At 44.2% G+C, this 21,273-nt stretch overlaps 1 protein-coding gene across 2 annotated transcripts in view; it reads right to left on the minus strand.

The window, feature by feature from the left end:
- The window catches only part of POLR3E (RNA polymerase III subunit E), an 84,803-nt gene that overhangs the window by 48,879 nt on the left and 14,651 nt on the right, over positions 1 to 21,273 (minus strand). For both annotated transcript variants that reach the window (XM_040356831.1, XM_040356833.1), the window contains 8 exons: positions 17,166 to 17,285; positions 14,177 to 14,262; positions 12,260 to 12,304; positions 11,486 to 11,577; positions 10,730 to 10,850; positions 9,111 to 9,192; positions 6,241 to 6,300; positions 3,975 to 4,132 (listed from right to left, as the gene is read on the minus strand). In XM_040356831.1, the coding sequence (XP_040212765.1) occupies positions 3,975 to 4,132; positions 6,241 to 6,300; positions 9,111 to 9,192; positions 10,730 to 10,850; positions 11,486 to 11,577; positions 12,260 to 12,304; positions 14,177 to 14,262; positions 17,166 to 17,285 (764 nt within the window). The remainder of the gene's footprint in view (positions 1 to 3,974; positions 4,133 to 6,240; positions 6,301 to 9,110; positions 9,193 to 10,729; positions 10,851 to 11,485; positions 11,578 to 12,259; positions 12,305 to 14,176; positions 14,263 to 17,165; positions 17,286 to 21,273) is intronic.

The raw sequence follows: 21,273 nt of genomic DNA on the forward strand, positions 1-21,273 counted from the left end.
TGCTTCCCAGATGGTCGACGTACGCCACAGCGTTGTCAGACAGGGTCCTGAATGGTCAGCCCTGTAGATCCAGGGACCACCAGGCAAGGCAAAGCCTGATCCAGAACACCGATTGGTAGGTGGGACTCCACCTGAGTCCAGCGCCACAGGGCTGACTGGGTGCCCCAAAAAAACCCTCCCCAACCGGAGAGGCTGGCATCCGTCGCGACCACCATCCAGTGACATGGCAGAAATGCCTTTCCAGCCCGAAGCACCGGAAAAGTCAGCCACCACACCAGGGACCAGGTGACTCAACTGAACCAGGCAATGCAGGGATGACGGAAGCTTGTCCCCACGAGACAGCAGTTCCCTCTGAAGCACCCTGGCGTGGAATTTGGCATACGGAACCGCCTCGACAGAGGCCACCGTCAGACCCAGAACCCTCATGCAGAATCGCAGAGATGACCACTACTAGGTCGACAACTGCTGCCCAGCAGATTGCAGAGTCTGAATTCTTTCCGTTAGGAGAAAAAAATTTTGCCCCGGCGGAATCCAGGACTAGTCCCAGGAATTCCAGTCCCTGAGACGGGACCAACACTGACTTCTGGACAAAACAGAAGTCAGCCAAACTCTTGGAGAGTCTGACACGTGACAGACATGGCTCCACTAATTCAGAGCTCGAGGAAGCTCGTAGGAGAATGTCGTACAGACATCCCACAATAACAAACCCCCGCTGCCACAGCCGGGCCAGTATCGGAACGAGCACCTCGGTGAAAACCTGTGGTGTCGACACCAAGCCGAGCGGGAGGGCCACAATGAAAAATGGTCCTCCCTGACCGCAAAGTCCAGAAACTCTGGTGCTTTGAGCATATGGGAACATGCAGGTACGCGTTCACGGCATCCAAGGACACCAGAAAAACCTCATCCTGAAAGTTTGCACTTTTACAAAAAAACAAACAAAGGCCTGAGGCCCAGGATTGAACGGACCCCGTCCTCCTTTGGGGACCACAAAACAGATTGGAGAAAAACCCCGGAGCCTGTTCCACGAGGGAACTGGCACAATCACTGCCCTGACCAGAAGATCCTGGACAGCCCCTGACAGAGCCAACCGGCGAGCCAGAGGATGGAGGAAAAAAACACGTTTGGTAGACAGGATTTCTCTCTTGTCTCGCACCCAGAGGAAACTACCTCGCAACCCCAACGGTCAGAGAGGAGAGACCTCCACCGAGCCGCGAATTCGCGGAGACAGCCCCCCCACCCGAGATGCGAGCGGAGGCAAACCTCCAAGCGGAAGCAGGCTTGCGGCACCCGGGGCGCCTGTGTCCTCAGTGGACGTCCTAGCCCCCTGAAAATGTTTTCCTGCCGCACTTGGCGGGCGAAAACCAAAAAACGCATGGGGAACAGTAAATGAGGGCCCTCGCCTACAGTGAGGCACCTACCCTTTTTTAGATTGCGGGAGCAGAGTGCTCACACCGCCCGTGGCATCCTTTATGATGACAATCAGAGACACCCCTGCGTACACCCCCACAGGGCAATACCACCAGGGACTACTGAAAAGACCGTCCGCAGACCAACCCCCAGCCATACAAGGCAGGGCAGAAAACATGGCGCAGGCGGAGGCCCTGGAGAGCAAGGGGAGCATATCCGGGGTCGACACACAGACAAATATCTGACCTAGTACCAACTGGTCGGTCAGGACCACGCAGGTCATAGAAGCATTCTGCGCCTCCAGCTCCCCGTCCGGGAAACGTCTGCGACACCAGAGTCCCGGCCAAAACCGGACTCACCACCGCCCCCCCCCCCGCTGTGAATATGGAGCGACCACATACACAGCACCCCTATCAGCGGGGTCCCCAAAAGCGGGAGCCCCTTCCCCAGGTAATGGTAATGTGGCAGCCTTGTTTTAAAAACAAGCTACCCAGCTGAACACAGGGGGCAGGGGGGGGGAGAGAGAGACACCCTGATACAGGAATCCTTCCCAAAAAAGAGGGGACAGACCGCAAAGCATTTTGTACCCTGCGACTGATCCCAATCCTTGCACAACATATTCCAGACATGGAACACAAGGAAAAAACACATATTGCGGTGCGGGGCGGCACGGAACCCAAAAGGGACTGACACCACTGATGCCACCTCCGAAACCACCATAGCTAACCATGGTAACCCGCACCGCAGTGTTAAGAGCCCCAACAACAGCACCATCAAGTGCTGACCCTGAAACAGGGCCATCCTCACAGTCCGTGTGGACTTCAGCCAGCAGCTACTGACAAAAAAACAAAACCAGACGCCTCAGCGAGGCCTGATTCCCTGTCAGAAAAAATACCCAGAGAGAGGCAGAGGGGGGAACAAGTGCAATTCCCACATCCCTCCAACACTCCCATCCTGACCCAAAACGCCTCAGGGACTGCCAGCACAGCATCCCTGGAGGCCGCAGGAACAGGGACACTAAGGGTTAACATCCCCTAGTACTGGCAGGCTCCACAGGACATCCCCCCAGCCGCCACAGAGAACAGGGAAACCCCCCCCCCCCGGAGGACTCACCGTCCGACCAGACCGCCGCTGCCGAGAGCCAAAAACGCTGCCTGTGCCGCGCCATCCAAAAGGAAAATGTGCAGAGCCGTACGCGCCGTCATCCTAGGCACAAGAGCTGTATCAAGATAGCCGCCGATATGTCTGCGGGCTCCGAGAAAATGGCCGCCGCAATTACAACTGCGCCATAAAACACCGCCGTCAGCGGCAAAATGGCGCCCGAAAACGGCGGTTTTTTCAAAAAACACACAGCAAGGCCCCAGTGACACACGCAGTACACAGGCCCACAGGACCCCCTCCGCACATATGGCAGCCCAGAAAAACACAGCACCCACAGCAGTAGCAGCCCCCAGGTCAGACTGAGCCCCCCAAGCGGGGCCCCCACCTCATGGCCGTCACCCAGAAACTGGGAAGGAGGGAGAGGAAAAAAGGGAGAGAGGAAAGCAGGGCAAACCCTCAGTCGACCTCCCCAGGGGAAAATTCCAGCCAGACCACTTACCTGAGCAAGAGGCCACTACTTACCCGTCCTGCGACCACCGGCTGGAGGTATCCCAGACAGATCCAACGTCCGCTAAACGGCATGGCTGTCGGCCAGACACACTGTGACAAGGCCATAGAGACCGGTCATATGTGTGCCCTAGAACCAAAGTTCCCCGGCCGCCCCTGGAGCAATGGGGCCTGTCGTGGACGTCCCAAAGCTGAGCTAAGGGCCGGCACACGCTCGAAGGCCGAACCTGGGGGGACTACAAGGGCCGAGGACCCAGCCTGTCACCCAGTCGGCTGTTGATAGAAGAATCACAGGATTCCAAAAAAAAAATGCAGGAACAAAATAATAAAAAGCGAGAAAATCGCAAGAAAAAAATCTCCAGAGTACAGGAACTCCAGAGTGCCTGACTCTCCTGACGTTAGGCAGGAAAAAACTGAGGCTGTTAGAGCAGGGTGTGGGTTATACCGGGGGGGCCACGCCCCCTGGGAGGAGCTGCACTGAGGTTTGTGTTTGTTAACACTTTAAGTGCTTTTTTTTTTTTTCTGCCTAAACTCTCCTAGTGAAAGCGGATATAACCCTAATGTCAAAGAATGCTGTGTCCGTCTATGAACGAAAGAGAAAATGCATCTGGTTTAGCAGGGACTAGCCAAATATTGAATCATCTGCGGCTGTTAATGAGAGACCACCCCTTTCCAGACTATGTTCAGCTCAATGACCTCAATATTGACTTACTGACCCAGAACAATCAGGCAGAATAAGCGTTCTGACTTCCCTGCATACTTCCAGGTCAGTAACTCAGAAGATCAGCATGGCAGCCAGGCAAGCAGCATTGTGATATGCAGATCAGCAATTGCAGCTTACAAATGTCTGTCAAGACATGTTTTCCTAAAAGAGATCTTCATATAGACATATCTGCAAGCAAAGCAACATCACTTTATACCAGTGAAATATTTAGGCAGAATGCTTCTGTAGTACATACTTGGCTTGTATTCCCTTCCACAGCATTGTCTGCCTTTGAACCACGTCTGGGTGCTTCTTCATAAAATCCTCATCGTAAGGCAACATGAACTCCCAGCCTTTGTTGATTTTTGGGCTGGCCATATGATCCAGGAATTCCTTCACATCTTCTTGGCAGAGCTGCGGAAAAAGTCATCAACTTTTTTTTTTTTTACACTCATGTACTGCTTCAGAATCAAGCGAAACTGTTCTGCTTTTCAGTGCTGTGGAATGGCGGTCATTACAATTTTTTTTGTCACAAAGTATTTGCGCAGTATTCAAAACGCAAGTTTTCTGGCAAAAAACGTTTTCATAAATTAAAAAAAAAGCACCAAAACACAATATTTACCCCCAATTTTTCTATAATGTGAAAAATTATGTTACGCTGAGTAAATAGATACCGACCATGTCACACTTTAAAATGACGCACACTTGTGGAATGCCGCCCAACCTCGGTATTTTGAAATCTCCATAGGCTATGCTTTAAAAATGTTTACAGGTTGCCAGTTTAGAGAGTTAGAGGAGGTCTGGTGCTTTAATTATTGCTTTTGCTCTAACATTAATGGCGATACCTTACGGTTTGAATGCCTTTTACATATGCGGGCGCGACCTACGTATGTGTTCGCTTCTGCGCGTACGAGAAAAGTGTGACATCTGCCAGCGCCTGAAGGAATGTCACGACGTTGCTTCCGGCCTCCGAGATGGCCAGGGACCATCTGGTCCACAGATGGTTCTACGGTAAGCTGCCTGCGGATTCATTCTCTGGCTCCCCGACTGCACGGGTGAGCCATGAGAAACACCTCTCCCGCTGCCTTTAAAAGCAATCAAGCCACTAAATAGCTGCTATGAGGGCTTTTACTTTGCAGAGAATCGTCTGCTGGAAAAAAATAAAATAAAATATCGTCTGAATGATGCCTGCAGCTTCAGATATCTCCACTCAAAGTCCAGGACATCACATGACAAACCAAGATTTGTGACAGGATTATTTGTTGCTTTAGTACAGGGGTCTCCAAACCCCGGCCCACATCCGGCCCGCTTGTGTGTTTTATCCGGCCTGCAGGCCGCAGTGTAAACAAAGCCGCCCATGCTGCCACTCCGTTATTTTTTTTTTTTTAAACGAGAGGCAGAGGCGCTGAGCGGCACCTTCCCTCTTCCCGCCCGGTGTTTGAAGTTGCAATCCCATGAGTGACATCACAGGCGTGGCACCTCCCCTCTTCCCGCCCGCTGTTTGAAGTAAAGAGCCTTCCACGAGTGACGTCACAAGCGCGGCACCTACCCTCTTCCTGCCCGCTGCTACGCTCGTGGAATGATCGTTAATTCAAACAGCGGGCGGGAAGAGGGGAGGTGCCGCGTCTGTGACGTCACTCGTGGAAGGCTTTTTACTTCAAACAGCGGGCGGGAAGAGGGGAGGTGCCGCGCCTGTGACGTCACTCGTGGGATCGCAACTTCACACAGCGGGCGGGAAGAAGGGAGGTGCCGCGCCTCGGAGACCATAGCTGCAGAAGACCAGAAGTCATCTAGTACGGAGGTCAGAGGCTGATCTTGTTATTGTGTTACATTGCTGTGCTGATGGGAACATTACGGCGTCCCCATCATTGGTGTACCCATCAGCAATGATGGGGACACTGCTGATGGGGACACCGTTGATATTTTATACAGAACTGTTTTTTTTTTCGGCCCCCGAAAACTTGTAAAATCTACAATGTGGCCCTCGTGTTGAAAAGTTAGGAGACCCCTGCTTTAGTAAGAAATGCACAGTGTAGTAAATACAGGAAGTTACAGAGCTGCTTTAATAATCTTACTACTCAGCTGATCAACCTGCTCCTAGTCAGTTTGCATTCCAGAAATAAAATGTGGTAAAAGGAGAGTATACTGCTGCCATGGGTCAACAATAGCCGTTGATTATTTTGTAGGCTTTGTTTATAGAAGCAGACATTATTCCATAGCGCTTTACATTAATGTTTACATTAGTTGTGGCCTCTAAAGTAGATGAAGAGGCACATCTAAGAGTGAGTGAGTGTGTGTGTGTGTGTGTGTGTGTGTGTGTGTGCGCAACATTCCACCCACAGATACTATCCTTACAGCTAGGTGGAAGAAGCCCTAGACAAATAATGGGCAACGATTTTTTTTTTTTTATTAACTAAAAGAAAGAAAAGCATTTTATCCTTTAGAAGACTAGCACTGACTGCTTACATGTAATACGTTATTTTGATTGCTTATACAGGGATAGGAACATTGTGAAGTCTTACCTTTGTCACAGCAGCCACCTCTTTCCTTACCACCCACCGGTCCTGAGTGAATTTCCACATCTACAAAACAATAGAAATATGAAAACGGTTTTGGTTATACTTTCTTGATGTGTTACACATATTGTTGAGGATGTTTCTGACCAACTAAAAAAAAAACAGGTTCCTCCAACTGTCAAAAGCAACACTTTTTTACAACAATTTTGGAAAATCTTTGTTGGCGGACAGCCGATTGTGACGGCCGACCTCAACGTGGCTCTATTTTGTTTATAAGCAGCTTCCAGTTTTCCACTAGACACGTCATTCCACAATGCAACATAGGTGCCTCAGAGACCCTCAGAACACTAAAAGTCCATCATTACATTGGACTGCTTACGGTGGAGCACTGCAGAGTCACTTCAACATTTATAACAGCAATCTAAAGGCTCGTACACACGGTCAGACATCCAACAAACTTTCCCTTGATTTTTTTCCTAATTGATTTGTCCGGTCACACCCATAGCATACACACGCTCAGACTTTTCTGCAAACTTTTCTAAAAATTACCCAACATCACGTGGTTTTTCTGCTCTTTTCCGCCACCCTTTGGTTAACTTCTGCTATTGTTGGTTGATTTTAACATTGGTTCTGAGCATGCGTATTTGCACTTTGTACAAAAGTTGGTTGGCTTGCTGTACACACGGTCAGACAAGGCACCATCGGACTTTTGTTGCCGAAAAGTTGGTCCGTTTGCAGACCCAACTTTTTGTTGGATGAAACCCGAAGAAGTTGGTCCGATGGAGCGTACACACGGTCGGACAAATTAGAAAACTTGCAGATTTTGAAGTTGGTTGGCAAAAAGTGTGACCGTGTGTATGGGGCTTTACACTGGGTAATGTCTGCTAGAAACACACAAGGTTACATTTCTGAGTTACTAAATTCAGGTACAAGGCATTAACTTGTAACACTGCAGTAGCATTCCATAAAATGCAATAGTGCTCAAAAGGTTGGCTATGCTAACGACATACCAAAACCTGTGTTTGACCCATCGGATTGATGGATACAGTATCTCACAAAAGTGAGTACACCCCTCACATTTTTGTAAATATTTAATTATATCTTTTCATGTGACAACACTGAAGAAATGACACTTTGCTACAATGTAAAGTAGTGAGTGTACAGCTTGTATAATAGTGTAAATTTGCTGTCCCCTCAAAATAACTCAACACAACCATTAATGTCTAAACCGCTGGCAACAAAAGTAAGTACACTCCTAAGTGAAAATGTCCAAATTGGGCCCAAAGTGTCACTATTTTTTGTGGCCACCATTATTTTCCAGCACTGCCTTAACCCTCTTGGGCATGGAGTTCACCAGAGCTACACAGGTTACCACAGGAGCCCTCTTCCACTCTTCCATGACAATATCACGGAGCTGGTGGATGTTAAGAGACCTTGCGCTCCTCCACCTTCCATTTGAGGATGCCCCACAGATGCTCAAAAGGGTTTAGGTCTGGAGACATGCTTGGTCAGTCCATCACCTTTACCCTCAGCTTCTTTAGCAAGGCAGTGGTCGTCTTGAAGGTGTGTTTGGGGTCATTATGTTGGAATACTGCTCTGCAGCCCAGTATCCAAAGGGAGGGGATCATGCTCTGCTTTAGTATGTCACAATATAGGTTGTCATTCATGGTTCCCTCAATGAACTGTAGTTCCACAGTCCTGGCAGCACTCCTGCAGCCCCAGACCATGACACTCTTACCACAATGCATGACTGTAGGTAAGACACATTTGTCTTTGTACTCCTCACCTGGCTGCCGCCACACACGCTTGACACCATCTAAACCAAATAAGTTTATCTTGGTCTAATCAGACCACAGGACATGGTTACAGCAATCCTTGTCCTTAGTTTGCTTATCATCAGCAAACTGTTTGCAGGCTTTCTTCTGTGATGACAACCATGCAGACCAATTTGATGCAGTGTGTGGCATATGGTATGGGAAATGACAGGCTGACCCCCCCCCCCCCCCCCCCCTTCAACTTCTGCAGCAATGCTGGCAGCACTCATATGTCTATTTCACAAAGACAACCTGAATATGACAACTTCTTTGGTCGACCATGGCGAGGCCTGTTCCGAGTGAAACCTGTCTTGTTAAACCGCTGTATGGTCTTGGCATCCGTGGTGCAGCTCAGTTTCAGGGTCATGGGAATCTTCTTATAGCCTAGGCCAGTGATGGCAAACCTTAGCGCCCCAGATGTTTCTGAACTACATTTACTATGATGCTCAACTACACTGCAGAGTGCATAAGCATTATGGGAAATGTAGACCTTGTAACACTAACAAGTCACATGACACCGGGGAGGGAAAATGGCTAATTGGGCCCAATTTGGACATTTTCACTTACTGTTCTCACTTTTGTTGGCAGCAGTTTAGACATTAATGGCTGTGTAGAGTTATCTTGAGGGGACACATTTACACTGTTATACAAGCTGTACACTCACTACTTTTGTAGCAAAGTGTAATTTCTTCAGTTTTGTCACAGGGCTGTTCTCACTTTTGTGAGGTCCTTAATGCATTTTTAGCCTTTAGTATACCTCCTCTAACTTTTGGATAGACTGTGCTGAGGTTTCAGTGACTAGGAGAACAAGCTTGTTTTAGCCCATACCACACATCAACAGCACAAAAAAATGATGTCATAGGGCTGCGCCTGGTTCACACATGTGCACTGGCCGACGGAGGCTCAGGACGCCATGTTTGTTTTGAGCAAGGAAAGCAGCAGGGAAACTGTATCATCAGTTCCAAACCTAAAGATATATTCACAGAAATCTGGATACACAAGCTTTTGTCCAGTGCACATTGACATTTATACAGCCTTGCAGGGCTTATAATCAACACTTACAACATAATCTCTTCCCCGACAAAGAACTTCTGCTGGAACCCCACTGTGCGGGCTTGATGATTCCTTTGGATACAAAACATCACTGGACAGGAAAGGAAAGCAAAGAAAACATTAAATCTGTAAACACATTGGGGTACACCAGCTACAACTGTTACACACCTTAAAATTATACATTTCTTCTGTTTATTAGAGCCAGAGAACACATGGAGCAAGACAGAAAGAAAAAACAAAACACACACAGCAAATCAATTTTTATCCATTTACGTGAACATTTCCATTCCCCATCATAATTTGCTCCATACACACCAGTTCTGTCCCAAATTGTGCAGCTTCAGCAGACTAAACAGGGCAGTTACTGATGTGTACATTTAGATTTTTTGTCAAGTTAATAGTTATGCCCTCATCTCTGTCCACTGATGTACGCCGACACTCATGACTGTCACAGTAAGGACAGAGGTGTCTTTTACATGCACACCGTGATCGGCACTATGGCTTTACCTTTCCTAGAAAGTGTAAGATGCAAGACTGCAGAACATGAACAAACAGTAACTGGGTCTCAGAGTACAAATCAGAGCAGTATCTGCTTATTGATTAGGTACTGGTGGGGTTTAAATCGCTGAACAGTTCACATTCGGCAGTGACATTTATAAACATAAAGTAAAACGGTTGCTTTAGGTGTACATGCCACTGGAAAAACTATCTCTGATTTCTTGTGGTTATAGTCAGCTTGGTATTTTAGCTCTAAGGACAAATCAGATTTGCAGCAAGATGCTGACAGAGAATGCAATTAAAAGACCTAGGAGCCCATTTATTCCAGTGTGAACGGTGATGTCCTATAATGTATTTTGCTTAATTTGAGGAGGTGATTCTTGAGGCAAACAGCTCAACACGTGCGTAGTGGCTATTTCACAGTGTTAAGAGTCCACCAATTTCGAAACTGTTTAAAGACTGACATACAATGTTCACTTCACCATTTTTAATAAACAAGTCCCTAAGAAGATATCCAGAACATTTTCAGTCAGTCAAAGACCATTAATAACTTCCCGCACGCCATATAGCAGAAAAGTGGTTAAGTTATCCTGACTGGATGTCATATGATGTCCAGCAGGATAAGCCGGGGGCGCACAGTGCGGCGATTGTTGGTGTGTTGTGTCAGTGTGACACACATCATCACCGGTCTCGGCAGAGAGCCTCTGATGCAGGCTCTTTACCATGTACCCCAAGGATGCCCACCCAGGTTTGCCAATCAGTGCCACCTACGCGTGCCCATCAGTGCCACCAATCAATGACGCGTATTCGTGCCTCATCCGTGCAGAAAACTCATTTACAAAAAAACAAAAAATAGAAACAAAAGCAAACATTTTTTTTTTTTTTTAATTTTCGCTCTTTTTTTTTTATTTGCTTAGCAAAAAAATAAAAACCCCAGTGGTGATCAAATATCACCAAAAGAAAGCTCTATTTGTGGGAAAAAAATTATAAAAATTATGTTTGGGTTGATGTTGACCGCATAATTGTCATTTAAAATGCAACAGCGCTGAAAGCTGAAAATTGGCCTGGGCAAGAAGGAGAAAAAGTGCCCTGTAGTGAAGTAGTAGAACAGAAAAAAAAAATCTATTTACCTTTTAACAACCCAGTTCCCTTGGACCAACAACGCCACCTGCTGTATACACCGAAGAACTGTAATGGATTCTGTTCCTGCTGCCATTAAGCCCATGAGATTTGCAAAAGGTATCACCTTAACTGTATTGATGACAAGAAGAATAGTAGAACATGTTATTGCTGCTCAAATACATCCACATCTATTACCTGTATGTAGAACACAGAGCATTTTGACTTTAGTAAATATTTTGTGCGTAGTCGAAGAGTGAAGTGCAGTAAACAATTTCAACCAGTCACGCATCACTTTGCTCATACCAAACTATTAAAAATGCATTCTGATTGGTTGCTGTAATTACTGAGCCATTTCCACGATTTTATTGAAAAGTCAATGGGTAGAACAAAACTGGAGCAACTGTGCACAGTAACCAATCAGCTTCGAGCTTCAACTTGTTCAGTTAAGCTGTTAAAATTAAAAACTTGAAGCTGATTGGTTGCATCACGTGCAGCTGCTCCAGTCCTTGTGATAAACCAGAGAGACAAATATTCCTACTACAGGCGAGCTGTGATGACAACTTCAAAAGAAAAATAGTGGCAGCATTATATTTGTGTTGTCGCCTAATAAGGCACATTTATATCAACAATGGAAATATGAAACTTAATACAATATCCATACACACATGAAAAATACGATAAAAAAATTCTCTGTACAATACTCCTTTCTGCCATTTTACATTTAGAACGCTCTCTGAAAAGTACAATTCACGCCCTGCATTTACCGTTTTTCATCAGAATCTTGATCTGGTCAGCCAGTGGCAGAGTCCTCAGCTGAGCCATAGATAAGACATTGCTAGGTGCAACAGGCTTCTCTCTGTAGGGGAAATGACATGATCACTTTCAGCAAGAATGACATTTACATTTCATAAGACCCCTTTCACACTGGGGCGGGCGGGCGTTGAAGGTAAAATGCTGCTAGTTTTAGCTGTGATTTACTGTCATTTTAGTGGTGCTATTCAGCCACTAGCGAGCGCATTTAACCCCCCCGCTAGCAGCAGAAAAAAAGGTTAAATGTGCCTCTGTAGCGGCCCTTCAGCAGCGGTGCCCATTCATTCCAATGGGCAGGAGAGGTGTATGCACCGATCCAAGCATGCTGCCTGCAGAACTTTTTTTTTTTTTTAACGTCCTGCCAGCGCAGCGTCCCAGTGTGAAAGCACTCTGGCTTTCACATTGGGACTGCAGAGGAGGTGTGTTTCAGGCGCTATTTTTAGCCCAAAAGCGCCTGAAAAAAGCCTCAGTGTGAAACTAATGCCATTACTGCTATAATATGTTAACAAACGATATGCAGATAAAAATTATATATTGAAATGTGACTAAAGTAAAACTCCAGGCAAAACACAATTTTTTTGAAGAACTAGTGCCAGACAGGTTTTCATTGATGACTTTGTTACTAATAGAAAGATTATGTATAGTAGAGGCACATAAAGCAATGCACTTTCAATTTTTTCTATTGACAAATAATTGCAAAAAAAAAAAAAAAGAAAAAAAATTCTTACGTTTCTTCTTCTACACTGGGAGGCATCAACATTTGAAGGTATTCACTAAAGCAAAGGAAACATTAAGCTGTGGTTAGGATACCCTGCAGATACTTTATAACCATTTGTCCGAGATACGTTTGTAAAGGTGCCGTACCTAAACCCCTTCATACTACAATCATTCTGTTATGGAGGAATCTGAACATCAAATCTTAAAATTATATATATATATATATATATATATATATATATATATATATATATATATATATATATATATATATATATATATTTTTTAACTTGAAAGATATATTAAACATACATTAAACTCATATGAGATGCATTATGGAAATATATGGATGACTATGGAACCCAAGATGGCCCCCTGAGATCTGAAAGTTACTTTTTGGTCAACTGATTGTATTCATGTTGAAAACATGCCGTCTCCTGCAGTAACTATTGCAGCATTCAACTAAAAGGCTCTGTTATATAAATGTTATGCACAAATTATCTATTGGGCAGCTGTATAGACAACAACTGTAGTCCATAGGCTTTTGTTCACTTCAAGCAGGATTTGCATTGCAACCCAAACCCACTTGATGCAGGCCAATTTCCTACATATTGACCCCTTACTGCCGGAGACTGGAGGATTGGCTGACATTCCCATCTATATACTGTGGAGTCAAAAGAAAAAGGACACGCAGGGCCAGATTCACATAGGTTAGCGGATCTTTAGATCCGCGTAACCTATGTGATTTAAGATCCGCCGCCGCAAGTTTTTGAGGCAAGTGGGTAATTCCCAAAACACTTACCTCAAAACTTGCGGCGGCGGATCGTAAATCCCCTGGCGGAATTCAAATTCCGCGGCTAGGGGGGAGTGTATTATTTCAAACAGGCGCGTCTCCGCGCCGATTTAAATGCGCATGCGCCGTCCGTGAATTTTCCCGGCGTGCATTGCTCCCAATGACATCGCTAGGACGTCATTGGTTTCGGCGTGAGCTCAGGAGATACACCGTCGTATCTCTATGTGAATCTGGCCCCTTGTGTCTAAAGCTGTAAGACACCTCCATATGTGTATGAGGTCGATCTAAGAAGGTGAGGCCACAATGATAGAGCACATGGTGGATTTGAAAGGACACCAGGGGATTTTCCCACTGGAGGATTGTTTTGTGTGAAGGTTCAAAAAGGTGGTTGGACTTTGAGCACCTAGATAACAGGTGACAAACACATGTCCCGCAGGCCGAATCCGGCCCTCCAGGCCATTTCATGTGGCCCTCGCACCTCTCCGCAAGCTGCAGGAGAGCTCCAGCCCACCTCTGGTCCTCCTCCAGACATTTACTTTCAAGCAATGTATCCAGCTTCATCCCAGCAGCAGCATAATGAAGGGGGGGTACACTGATGTAAGGGAGAGTGGGGGACTCAACTTATGATGGTGGGGTGGCTCTAGACATCTAATGTAAGGGGAGGAGGATGTGCTGGACATCTAATCTTACAGATACAACCGGCCCTTTTGAGGGCAACCATAATGCTAATGCAGCCCACGGTGAAATTGAGTTTGACACCCCTGACCTAGATTTACACACCAATCTTTATTACACATTTTCATATTGATTTTGATATAGAGATTATATGGATTTTTGAGTCATACGATTTATATGTGAAGGATTTGTAATAATGCATTTTATAAGTGGAATTTTCAGGGGGGTGCATGATTTTTTTCACTATTTATTCACAATTGGTCTTTAACTTATTTGATCATAGGTCGATTTACATTTTTTGGTACAAGAAAAGCACTACACTATTTATTTTCAATGCAACATCACATTTAAACATTTTAAATCAATATTGGGTGTGGCATTGTGCAATGCGATATCCGATTAGCTTGCCAAACAAGATGTATACAGCACTGTATTGTATATTGCTTAAAGAAATATTTACCTAGGTGACTTTATCAGCTCAGTGTTTTCGGTCATGCCTGGATTCTGACAAAGCAAATACTGCCTTTCGTGTTCAGAACGACTGTCCTGTAAAAAAAAAACATAGGAACACAAACTGACATCAGAGTTGAAATTAATTGCATAAATGCATATACTTCTGTAAGAATACATTTAGAATTTATAAATGACTCTAAGACAGTGCCAGGTATTGATGATTGTATCAATTACTAAATTTAGTAGCAACACATCAGCCTTTAATTGTACTTTAAAGCTGAACTCCAGGTTTTCAGGGGCTCAAATGCAATTGGACAAATAAATATAATTATAAATAAAATGTAAATTTTTTATATTTTGTTGAGAATCCTTTACTGGCAATGACTGCATGAAGTCTGGAACCCATGGAAATGACCAAAGACTGAGTTTCCTCCTATCTGGTGCTTTACCTGGCTCTTATGGCAGCTGTCTTCTGTTCTTTGTTTGTGGGTCTTTCTGCCTTTAGAATGACAGATCGTCTAACTTTTTTCGCTAAATAGTTGCCAGTAGAAATTGAATCGGTTACTAAAGTCATGAAAATTCTCGAAACGACAGAAAAAAAACCCGCAAGTAATGTCATGTGTTGTAGTGTATTTGTATTGTATTTTCGGACGACAACTGTACTGACTAAACGAAAATCATACAATCTGGTATTGTATGAGGAAAATGTTTGTGCTTGTCCGATCGAATAATAAATAAAAATCGGATGAATTGTCGTGAATGGCTCTCGAAAGCTCTGTACCAACGATCCGATTATCATACAATTCTTCCTCGGATGACAGTTTTCGTATGATATTCAGATCATGTGTACGGGCCATTAGAATGAACTCCAGACCTTTTACCTGCTTAATTGATGAAAAAAATAATGAAGGAGTAGCCCGGACCTGACCATGAAACCGCTTTTGATGCAATTGTCTGATTACTTTTGGTTTCTTGAAAAAGGGGGGTGGCTATTCTTAAGAGCTGCAATTCCTAAAGACTTCTTCCGATTTGGATGTACATATCCTCAAATTAAACCTGAGTGTGCGCCTTCAGCCCCATATCCATTATAGAACTAAAGTTTGAATATGTTTTGGCAAATACCTGAAAAAAATTTAATTGGGTCTGTGTCCAAATATATATTGACCTAACTGTATGTACATCCCAAAACATCCCCCTATAAAAAGCATTACCAAGCAGTGCGAATATCCTTTTCTTTAAGTCTGGGATGTTATCAAAGGGCTCCACAAAAATCTATGCAGCAGAGGCAGCAAGGTGAAGGGGTCTGCTGGGCACAATGTAGGCTGTTTTTTGGATGGATGGAGATGCTGTAGGCAGTGTCCTTGCCAGCAGCATCCCTTATTCCTGTACTACAATTTGTACACAGAAAAGTGGGGGGGGGGGGGGGGGGGGAATACATGGGGGAGTTTAACACTGACACTAGAGAGCATAACTGTCATTGCTCTAATTTTGGTGTTTTTTGGCATAAAAGATAGAGGAAATAAAGACATGTCTTGTGATGCTATATAGGTAAACCATAGCCGTTACTGTGACTGATAGAAGATATACAGCATGATTGTTTGACATATGCTAAAACCTGAGACTAGCCTCTATCCTATGCTAGGATGGCCCTCAATTGTATTCATTGCTATATATGCTCCAAGATGGAAGCTCTCATAGATCAGTTGGGAAACACACTTCACAGAGGGGCCTTAGGAGGCAGTGTGACTTAAACCTCAATTTCCAAATGTGAACAACCAATGTAGTTTTTTTTTTTTTTTTTGCTGGGTAGCTGGTAAGTGTGCTGGGAAATGTTTGTATTGTGTGTTTTGTTAAAGGTCTTTCATGTACATCTTACTAAAAGCTAGTTACAAATTGATTGGAGCATTTGTCATTTTGTTTAGTTTGCTGGAACTGGTGTGGGGACACACTAGGTCTCTTAAGCTGCGCTTTGGTTTCTGGTGTACCCTTGAGCCTTTAAAGAGGAATGGGCTACCCCCAGGCACAACGCTCTTAAACGTATTCAATGCTATATATGCTCCATAATGGAGGTTCTCCTAGATAAGGGTTAGGGGGAACACGTTTCACACAAGGCCCTGGTGAAGAAGTGTGGCTTCCACACTTTTGCAAATGTGTGCAACTAAATCTTGTTTTTCATGTTAATCAGTGTAACTTGATTTTTTGCTGGCTCTGACGGAATGAGACATGGGAATATTTTCCGTTTTAGGAAGGCTTTACTGTGTTATGCACGGTTTATAGTGGGGGCTTTTGGATTGCTTTAATCCCTTCTCATTGTAACCTATATACCTATACTGTCTTGGTGGATCCAAAGTCCTGCTCCATAGATGCCTTGGCTTCCAGACACTGCACCGTTTATGAAGAAATAGCCAGAAACAGCTGTATGCAGTTTGGAATAAGGAGCCTTATAATACATTTGGTTGTATTTGCATTATACACCAGCGTAATGAACGATTTGCATAATTCTGCCCGCTGTCCTAAAATGAGGAATAAGCCTCTTTTTTTGGGGATAGGTGGGAGGAAAAATCTGTGAATACGTTGTTTTGGAAAGGCTTTTCCTGTGCTATGCATGATTTACAGCAGGGGTAGCAAACCTTTGAGAGCTGGAGATCTACCTGAACCACATGGAGATCAGAGATCACTGGGATTTGGCGCTTTTTTACACGGTGTGCAGTTACTCGTGTTTTTTCCTCATGGATAAATGCAGGCATAGGCATAGGAATAGTTTTCTATGAGTCATTTTCATACCAGAACACTTTCTCTGTTTCAGAGATGATATGCAATATGTTCACATCTCACTGAATCCCCGGTTTACAGTAAGGGCTTTTTGATTGGTTTATTTTTTTATCACAACCTTGATGATTTTACGATCTCATAGCAATTAAATCTGCCCTCTTGGCAAGACTGAAAAACTGCCCAACAACAGCTCACTTTGCATATACTGAAAGGGCTTGACCTACCTTGACCCCACAGTAATGTAGATGCACCCAGGATTCTTCAGCCTGTTTTTTCTGCAAGAACTCATAGGTCTGTGCCCTTCTCTGTTTGGCCTGCTCAGTCTCAGGACGTGAAAACCGCACCTAAGTGTAAAAATAGATCACAATTTTACAAGCTAAATCAGACCTACTTTGTAAAACAAGCATTAAAAGGTCAATGCATTTTAGTTCTTCGAACTTCAAGACCATTTAGGGACAAAGCAATTCAGCAAGTCAAGACTTAAGCCGGGTACACGAGTCGAATGTTGGGAGACATTTGCTGGTTAAAAAAAAATAAAAAAATGCCCGATATTCGGCACGTGTGTATGTCGGTCTGGCCATCTAATGTCGGATGAGCATGCTGGAAAACCAGCAACCGACCAACTCCCTATCAGCTGACAGTTTTTTCTTCCCCATGAACTAATGATGTGCACCAGGCTTTTATACTCCTGGCTTCAGAAGATTTGGATGCTGGCAAACAGAAAAAGTTGTAAACCAGCTCCATTTAACCTTTCCTCTACCCAGCATGCCTGAGAGGTGGTACCCGTATCGCTTATTTTACTTATTTTTTTCTTTACAGTAAATACAAAATCAAAATTTTCTACATTGTATTCAAAAAGTCAGGATGTCCAACAACAGTCAAATCAAGGGGTGTGAAACAGCCATTGACAAGCCCAAAAGAATCTGGAAACCATCTGCATTAGAGGTATCTTAAGATCAATGCCGTGTCTAATCTAGATGAGGTGAAGCCCTTGCAAGAGAGAATTGTCATGACCAAAGGGAAGGCCAGTGGATCAACTTGGTGCTCGAGACCAAGACAAAGAATCACTGTCAAGGGGAGCTTTTCCCTTAAGCACCAAAGGGCCTCACACCCACAAGAGGCAGGAGGACCAACCAACAATCCACCAAAACAGGTGGAAAAAATATAAAACTACCCAAAATGGGAGGAAACTAGAGCAAATAATATGTAGTGGTTGTTAGCAGGAAAACGTACTTGGCCCAAACCCCAGGAAAATGGTTACCCAGAAGGAACTTTTTGACAAAACACAAAATTCAAAAGAGAAGACCTGCTGTTTAACAAAAGAAGGCTCAGCCTAATACTCATAATCCTTGAAATTCAACAAAAGAAGGACAAAAGAAAACAGTTGTGAGAACCCCACAACATATCTCAAAGCAAAGAGAAGGTGACCCCCAATACTGGAGAAAAAAACAAACAAAAAACAAGGGTATGAAACCTGGGGTCCACTTGAAGAAGGTAGGTAGGATGAGTGGCAGCTCTGACACATAGGGTAAACAGGTATAAGGTATACTGAACCCTAACTCATCTCTTGATACCAAAGGAGACAGGAACAACAAGCGCGATTAAGTTCGCATGTGTTGCGCTATATAAGTTTTCATTCATTCATTCTAGGATCGGTGCACAAGAATACCAGAATCAGAATGATGAGTGGGGGGGGATTATTAACAACCAAACACCCATGAGTATTCCTAAATTTGACTGACAACACTGCAAACCTGCTTTACCACTTCCAATTCCATTTTTCTAAGAATCATCCAATCTACCCTGATAAACCAGAGTAGGAACTTTAGTCACATAACTAATAATGTTCACTCGATTGGGATAATTTGATCTGCAGTTAACCTCCTAACCCTGCTTCAAGCAGTTTTGCATTCCCATAAACCTATATGGGATTGCAAACCCAGTCCGATGCAAACACTTTATTTTCATGACTATGAAAATTGTAGATTCACACTGAAGGCTTCAAAACTATGAATTGACACATGTGGAATTATACATAACAAAAAAGTGTGAAACAACTGAAAATATATTTCATATTCTAGGTTCTTCAAAGTAGTCACCTTTTGCTTTGATTACTGCTTGGCACACTCTTGGCATTCTCTTGATGAGCTTCAAGAGGTAGTCACCTGGCGCAGCACCCCATCACTCTCCTTCTTGGTCAAATAGCCCTTACACAGCCTGGAGGTGTGTTTGGGGTCATTGTCCTGTTGAAAAATAAATGATGGTCCAACTAAACGCAAACCGGATGGAATAGCATGCCGCTGCAAGATGTTGTGGTAGCCATGCTGGTTCAGTATGCCTTCAATTTTGAATAAATCCCCAACAGTGTCACCAGCAAAGCACCCCCACACCATCACACCTCCTCCTCCATGCTTCACGGTGGGAACCAGGCATGTAGAGTCCATCCGTTCACCTTTTCTGCGTCGCACAAAGACACAGGGGTTGGAACCAAAGATCTCAAGTTTGGACTCATCAGACCAAAGCACAGATTTCCACTGGTCTAATGTCCATTCCTTGTGTTCTTTAGCCCAAACAAGTCTCTTCTGCTTGTTGCCTTTCTTTAGCAGTGGTTTCCTAGCAGATATTCTACCATGAAGGCCTGATTCACACAGTCTCCTCTTACCAGTTCTAGAGATGTGTCTGCTGCAAAAGGTGGAAGAACCTAGAATATGAAATATATTTTCAGTTGTTTCACACTTTTTTGTTATGTATAATTCCATATGTGGCAATTCATAGTTTTGATGCCTTCAGTGTGAATCTACAATTTTCATAGTCATGAAAATAAAGAAGAGAAGGTATGTATGTGTGTATATATATTTTTTTATCTTAAAAAAGAATAAAAAGAAATCAATATATTAATTTGTGCATACCTTCCAGCAGTTTATGTCTCACACTGACTACATTTTTTAAGGTCTGTGCACCTGCCAAAGCAACAACAGGTTCAATTCTTTCAGAATTGTGATACTATTGAGAAAGCAAAAAGAATATTCGAAAATATTCTCCTATTGCAGTTGGGGTGAGACTAAGAAGGGTGGAAAAGACTTGGCCTATGGAGGAACACCTATTTGCTTAAAGTGAATAAGTAGATAAAACCGGTCATTTTTGTTTACATCTGTCTGATGGGAAGATTTCATTTGTTCTGGTGATCAATGTCACCAAGACAGAAAGCAATGAAAAAAATCAAAATGTTATAGTTGTGAGAGGACATTTTGAATGGGTGAAAAAGGCTGGGTTAAGCTATTCAAGTCAAAGGTACCAATATCGTCTTGGATCCCTCAAGTGATCATTAATAACCAAGGATCGGAGCACTAGTTCCATTCAGAGCCAATTCACACCAGTGCACTGATCTGCATTTAAAGCGGGGGTTCACCCTTAGAGGGCACTTTTCCCCCTTCGCTTCCTGCTCGTTATTACTAGGGGAATCGGCAATTTATTTAAAAATATGTGCAGTACTTACCCGTTTACGAGACGCATCCTCTCCGTCGCTTCCGGGTATGGGCTTCGGGAATGGGCGGTCCTTCTTGATTGACAGGTTTCCGAGAGGCTTCCGACGGTCGCATCCATCGCGTCACGATTTTCCGAAAGAAGCCGAACGTCGGTGCGCAGGCGCAGTATAGAGCCGCACCGACGTTCGGCTTCTTTCGGCTACGAGTGACGCGATGGATGCGACCGTCGGAAGCCTCTCGGAAGGCTGTCACTCAAGAAGGAACGCCGGCTCCCGAAGACCCATACCCGGAAGCGACGGAAGAAGATGCAGCTCGAAAACGGGTAAGTACTGCACCTATTTTAATATAAATAGCCGATTCCCCTAGACCGAACGAGCAGGAAGCTAAGGGGAGATTTTTTTTTTTTTTTTAAATGGGTGAACTCCCGCTTTAAGTACAGGTGTAAAACGCAGCTCAACAGAAGGACATCCGAAAAAACTATTTCCAATGTGTCCTATTTACACCATATGAACAGACATCAAAATGTATGTCAACAGTCATCAGCGGCGTGTAAAAACGCGACTAAAATGGATGGAAATTAACATGCATTTTAGCGCAAATCAGTGCGAATTGGCGCTCAAAGAGTTTTCCAGTGCCAAGTTACACTGCCCTCCTTTCAAAATATGTACTAATAGAAATCCAATGCAAACTGCCTGGCTGTTTAAATGCTGCAATGACTTCAATAACCTTTGAGTCACCAACCCCAAACAAGTATGACGATCAGGAACCTGACTCCACTTGCTACACCACAGTTCCAATTCTCCCAATATTAATGAAGCCATTTGGAACAGTGTTACAGGCAAGCAAC

The sequence above is a fragment of the Rana temporaria genome, chromosome 6 (genome assembly GCF_905171775.1).
Source record: "Rana temporaria chromosome 6, aRanTem1.1, whole genome shotgun sequence".
NCBI classification, from domain to species: domain Eukaryota; kingdom Metazoa; phylum Chordata; class Amphibia; order Anura; family Ranidae; genus Rana; species Rana temporaria.